Raw genomic sequence first — 6,010 nt, 5'->3', positions numbered from 1 at the left:
GCATAAGTATGCAAACAGTTCTAATTTTATTTTGAGCATTGCGTTTTGCCAGACGTTTGTTTACGTATTGTTATTTACAAGTTTGAATCTTGCTACGTTGGTAAAAGTACAGTAGGTCTTCAGCAAGGGCATGCTGATTCAGTGATTGAGTTTTTAATTTGCATTGTTTTTATTCTTCATTGTATTTTGTTTCGTTACCAAAGTAACTTGTTGAAAGTGAAGGGGATATGTTGATGGACTGAGGTCCATTTCCGTATCCAGGTTTTAGACTTGTGTTTTGCATATACACATGGGAGGCTACGCTGCAGCTAGCTCCTCCTCTATCATGAGTGGTTTCCCTTGTCGTCTTCGAGAGTAAAGATGTCGGAACTAGAAGCCTCGAGTCTGTCTTTTGTTTGTCTGTTCAAGACAAGTTAACACCATTTGTTGTCTCATTACCCGCTAAAACGGCTTCAAAAACTGCCTTTTATGTCTGATGAGAGGATTGACACCTACACAGCTCAGCATGCCATAGCGTCCATGTTAGACAAGATATGTGAACAAAACTGACTGATTTGGATGCAGATTTGATTTTTCTGTCTAAGGACATGCTAAACATGTTTCGTTTTAGCAGTTCTGTTTTTTTGTCAATTTAACGTGGGAACCTTGATTTTGCGATTTTGATTTTGGGGGATGTCTGTGATGTAGGTTCCACTGTATCGACACTATGTCATGCAAACTTAATCTGTTTTCTGAATAAGTCAAATACCTGACATCAGCTCACACAAAAATGCACCATAAAAAGCATGCAGGAAATAACGCACGCTTCTTGACAGAGGGGTTCTGACTGGTGGTAGGTCTGTCTACCCACCAGCCACAGGCACAGTAAAACAAGTGTTTAAATTATATGGATACTAAATAACACTTCAAGAAACATTCGAACATCATCATCGAGACTGTTATGTGTTTGAGGATACTGCGAGTTTGAGTGCTCCGTCTTCTTGTGTGTGAGGTCATGTGTAATTATTCATTGTTCATTGCTTGAATATTTTGAAATGTAGATATTGTGTATAAATATGCGAGTGTGGTGTATGTGAAGTATTGAATAACCTGCATAATTAGAATTCATTAACTACAAATACAAGTTACAACCACCACATACCCACACCTAGAAATAGAACAACTGAAATCCAACATGGGGCCAATAATTAGATATTTAAACCGTATGTACCTCTGACTGCTATGCCGGGGATTTCAGAATAATAGTGATTGCTTTCGTTATCTGAAGATGCCTGGTCTTCCTGTACTGCCGACGCATCTGGCGGTACACCGTATACTACTGTTCCCTCAGGCGGATGAAAACGCATTGCTCTACCTGAAAATCCCAAAACAAACATGCAGACAAATGCAAGTTATGCACAAACAAGTCGCATGAAGCAATATCAAAGCATTAGGTCAATCCGTCGGCCTGAAACTAAACGATCAACCCTGAACATTTAGTACTCAATAAGTATACAACCCTTTGATTATTCGAAGTAATTCATCACTCAACCTTTGGAATGGAAACAAAATAATGAAATACAAAAATTAAGATTTGAGAAGAAAAAAAAGTTGAATAATTAAAAACAAAGTTGTAAAAAGCTCATGCCTGCTGCGAGAATCGAACCCGTGACCGCCACCTTTCCGATCGGGCGCTCTAAGCAATCCGGGCACACTGTCTTACAAGAGGCGAAGCCTTCAAGGCTCACGTAAGAAATCGACAAACAGTAACACAAACTCAATCACTCCGTCACACATACACACACACACACACACACACACACACACACACACACACACACACACACACACACACACACACACACACACACACACACACACACACACACACACACACACAGAGTAAGCATAGGTGAAACTATGCAAGAAAGCGAGACCCTGGATCTGCCAAGAAGTCTCGGCCCGCTCACAATAACAATGACCGAGACTTTCAGTAATTCCTTTGCGTGACGTCTAACCCTCTTACGTCATAATGTGACGTCTTCAAATAGTTTCTATCACACACGTCGAACACTTTTGACCGAGACTGACGTAATCCATAGACTCGGAAATGTTAAAGTTTCTACCACAGACATACACACATACGCACGCACAGACAGACAAAGTTTATCATCGCATAGGCTACACTTACGTGGAGCCAAAAAGGTGATAAGATCAATTTTGACTCAGCATTTTGCATGCGAGTCCGCGAGCATAGTAGGAGCAGTACTGGACTCGTCGGTTTCCGAGACTCTCCCTTCGTATTTGTGTACTGCACGTTCTGTCCAGCTCACTGTTCGAGGTAAATTAAATAGATAACTGACCGTATGCTCCCGTTCAATTCGTATCAAATTCAAAAGCCAACTCAAATACCATTAACTTTAAGTGTGACCGACATCATGTTAGCATTCCAGCTCCGAAATGCTTGAAACAATCGCTGAAAGACGCTGGTGTAATTTTATAAAAGTATTTCCCCACCCAGAATACCAAACGGTTTTTGAGATTTTGACGATTTCCTTCGAGAAGACTAGAATGGAGTTTTTGTTTGTTTAACATTTAGTCAAGTTTTTATAATAGATTGGAAATCGATATGAGGGAGGTTGGGGTGGTGGTGGTTGTGTGTGTGTGTGTGTGTGTGTGTGTGTGTGTGTGTGTGTGTGTGTGTGTTGGAATGTGTGTGTGTGTGTGTGTGTGTGTGTTGGAATCTGTGTGTGTTGGAATGTGTGTGTCTGTGTTGGAATGTGTGTGTGTGTGTGTGTGTGTGTGTGTGTGTGTGTGTGTGTGTGTGTGTGTGTGTGTGTGTTGGAATGTGTGTGTGTGTGTGTGTGTGTTGGAATGTGTGTGTGTGTGTGTTGGAATATATGTGTGTGTGTGTGTGTGTGTGTGTTGGAATGTGTGTGTGTGTGGGAATGCGTTTGTTTGTTTGTTTGTTTGCTTAACGCCCAGCTGACCACGAAGGGCCATATCAGGGCGGTGCTGCTTTGACATATAACGTGCGCCACACACAAGACAGAAGTCGCAGCACAGGCTTCATGTCTCACCCAGTCACATTATTCTGACACCGGACCAACCAGTCCTAGCACTAACCCCATAATGCCAGACGCCAGGCGGAACAGCCACTAGATTGCCAATTAATGCCAGACGCCAGGCGGAACAGCCACTAGATTGCCAATTTTAAAGTCTTAGGTATGACCCGGCCGGGGTTCGAACCCACGACCTCCCGATCACGGGGCGGACGCCTTACCACTAGGCCAACCGTGCCGGTGTTGGAATGTGTGTGTGTGTGTGTGTGTGTGTTGGAATGTATGTGTGTGTTGGAATGTGTGTGTGTGTGTGTTGGAATGTGTGTGTGTGTGTTGGGATGTGTGTGTGTGTGTGTGTGTGTGTGTGTGTTCAAATGTGTGTGTGTGTGTGTTGGAATGTGTGTGTCTGTGTTGGAATGTGTGTGTGTGTTGGAATGTGTGTGTCTGTGTTGGAATGTGTGTGTGTTTGTGTGTGTTGGAATGTGTGTGTGTGTGTGTGTGTGTGTGTGTGTGTGTGTGTGTGTGTGTGTGTTGGAATGTGTGTATGTGTGTGTTGGAATGCGTGTGTGTTTGTGTGTGTTGGAATGTGTGTGTGTGTGTGTTGGAATGTGTGTGTGTGTGTGGGTGTGTGTGTTGGAATGTGTGTGTGTGTTGGAATGTGTGTGTGTGTGTTGGAATGTGTGTGTGTGTGTTGGAATATGTGTGTATGTGTGTGTGTATGTGTGTGTGTGCTGGAATGTGTGTGTGTGTGTGTGTGTGTTGGAATGTGTGTGTGTGTGTGTTGGAATGTGTACGTGTGTGTGTGTTGGAATGTGTGTGTGTTGGAATGTGTGTGTGTGTGTATGTGTGTGTGTGTGTGTGTGTGTGTGTGTTGGAATGTGTGTGTGTGTGTGTGTGTTGGAATGTGTGTGTGTGTGTGTGTGTGTGTGTTTGTGTGTGTTGGAATGTGTGCGTGTGTGTGTGTGTGTGTGTTTGTGTGTGTGTGTGTGTTGGAATGTGTGTGTGTGTGTGTTGGAATGTGTGTGTGTGTGTTGGAGTGTGTGTGTGTGTGTGTGTGTGTGTTGGAATGTGTGTGTGTGTTGGAATGTGTGTGTGTGTGTGTTGGAATGTGTGTGTGTGTGTGTGTGTGTGTGTTGGAATGTGTGTATGTGTGTTGGAATGTGTGTGTGTGTGTTGGAATGTGTGTGTGTGTGTGTGTGTGTTGGAATGTGCGTGTGTGTGTGTGTTGGAATGTGTGTGTGTGTGTGTGTTTTGGAATGTCTGTGTGTGTGTGTGTGTGTGTGTGTGTGTGTGTGTGTGTGTTGGAATGTGTGTGTGTGTGGGTGTGTGTGTGTCGGAATGTGTGGTGTGTGTGCGTTGGAATGTATGTGCGTGTGTGTGTGTGTGTGTGTTGGAATATGTGTGTGTGTGTGCTGGAATGTGTGTGTGTGTGTGTGTGTGTGTGTGTTGGAATGTGTGTGTGTGTGTGTGTGTTTTGGAATGTCTGTGTGTGTGTGTGTTGGAATGTGTGTGTGTTGGAATGTGTGTGTGTTGGAATGTGTGTGTGTGTGTGTGTGTGTGTTGGAATGTGCGTGTGTGTGTGTGTTGGAATGTGTGTGTGTGTGTTGGAATGTGTGTGTGTGTGTGTGTGTGTGTGTGTGTGTGTGTGTGTGTGTTGGAATGTCTGTGTGTGTGTGTGTGTGTTGGAATGTCTGTGTGTGTGTGTGTGTGTAGGAATGTGTGTGTGTGTGTGTGTGTGTGTTGGAATGTGTGTGTGTGTGTGTGAGTGTGTTGGAATGTGTGTGTGTGTGTGTTGGAATGTATGTGTGTGTGTGTGTGTGTGTGTGTGTGTGTGTGTGTGTGTGTGTGTTGGAATGTATGTGTGTGTGTGTGTGTGTGTGTTGGAATGTATGTGTGTGTGTTGAAATGTGTGTGTGTGTGTGTGTGTGCGCGTGCGTGCGTCAGTGCGTGCGTGCGTGTGTGTGTATGTGTGTGTGCGTGCGTGTGTATGTGCGTGTGTGTATGTGTGTGTGTGTGCCTGCGTGCGTGCGTGTGCGAGCGTGCGTGCGTGCGTGCGTGTGTGTGTGTGTGTAAGCTGATCGGACGTGTGTCAGTCCTGGGCCGTCATCGCTATTGTGTCTGGCTTCTGTGCTTGACTGAATGGTTAATTACGCTCTTGTTCTTCATTCCAAATGTTTTGAGTGATGCATTAGAAATCGAATTAATCAACACGTTAATTATGGGACAGATGATACTCATAAAGAAGGGCTTTGCAGGCGAAATTCAGTGTATTTACAAAAGCCAAAGGATTATTGGTATTCACGTTGTGTTTAATGATAACGATATGTATATTTGGAACGTATATGCACCAGCAGTACATAAGAACAAACAGCGCTTTTTTGAACAGCTAAGAAACCAGGTCAGTAAACCGGAAAATGTCTATAGTGTGGTGTGTGGGGATTTTAATTGTGTGATGGACAATGATTCAGATATTATTAGTGGTGAAAATCACAACGAAAAAGATATTGACACATTCCGTGATTGTATGGCTCAGAATGAGTTAATAGACGTGTGGCGATTATTTCACCATGGAGAAAAAGAATATACATGGTCAAGGAAAAATCCTTTTATCGCCCGCAGACTGGATTATATTTTTGCCACAGAATCAGTATTAAATAGGGTAACAGAATGTGAAATTCACTCGGTTGCACAATCTGACCACAGACTCGTTTCCCTCTCCTATAACATGTCTCAAATCAAGAGGGGACCCTCATATTGGAAATTTAATGACAGTTTGTTACACGATAAAACTTTTGTAGACTCAATGAATAAACTATTAACAGACTATGCTAATGAAAACACCGAAATAGATGATCAACTAAAATGGGAACTCTGCAAAATTAAAATAAGGGAATGGTGCATGGCATACTGTAAAACTAAGAACAAATTATCAAACAGAAGGAAAGCAGAGTTACAGTCTGAATTAGATG

The 6,010-nt window shown here is 43.1% G+C and overlaps 1 protein-coding gene across 1 annotated transcript in view; it reads right to left on the bottom strand.

Annotated features, from left to right (window-relative positions):
* Positions 1-1,002: 1,002 nt before the first annotated feature.
* LOC138979398 (neuroglian-like) overlaps positions 1,003-6,010 on the bottom strand; it is a 31,568-nt gene continuing 26,560 nt past the window's right edge. Inside the window, exon 12 of the mRNA XM_070352112.1 lies at positions 1,003-1,354. Within this exon, the coding sequence (XP_070208213.1) occupies positions 1,188-1,354 (167 nt within the window). The 3' untranslated portion in view covers positions 1,003-1,187. The remainder of the gene's footprint in view (positions 1,355-6,010) is intronic.

The sequence above is a fragment of the Littorina saxatilis genome, linkage group LG11, assembly GCF_037325665.1.
Source record: "Littorina saxatilis isolate snail1 linkage group LG11, US_GU_Lsax_2.0, whole genome shotgun sequence".
Classification (NCBI taxonomy): Eukaryota; Metazoa; Mollusca; class Gastropoda; order Littorinimorpha; family Littorinidae; genus Littorina; species Littorina saxatilis.
This window is presented reverse-complemented; position numbering and strand designations above follow the sequence as displayed.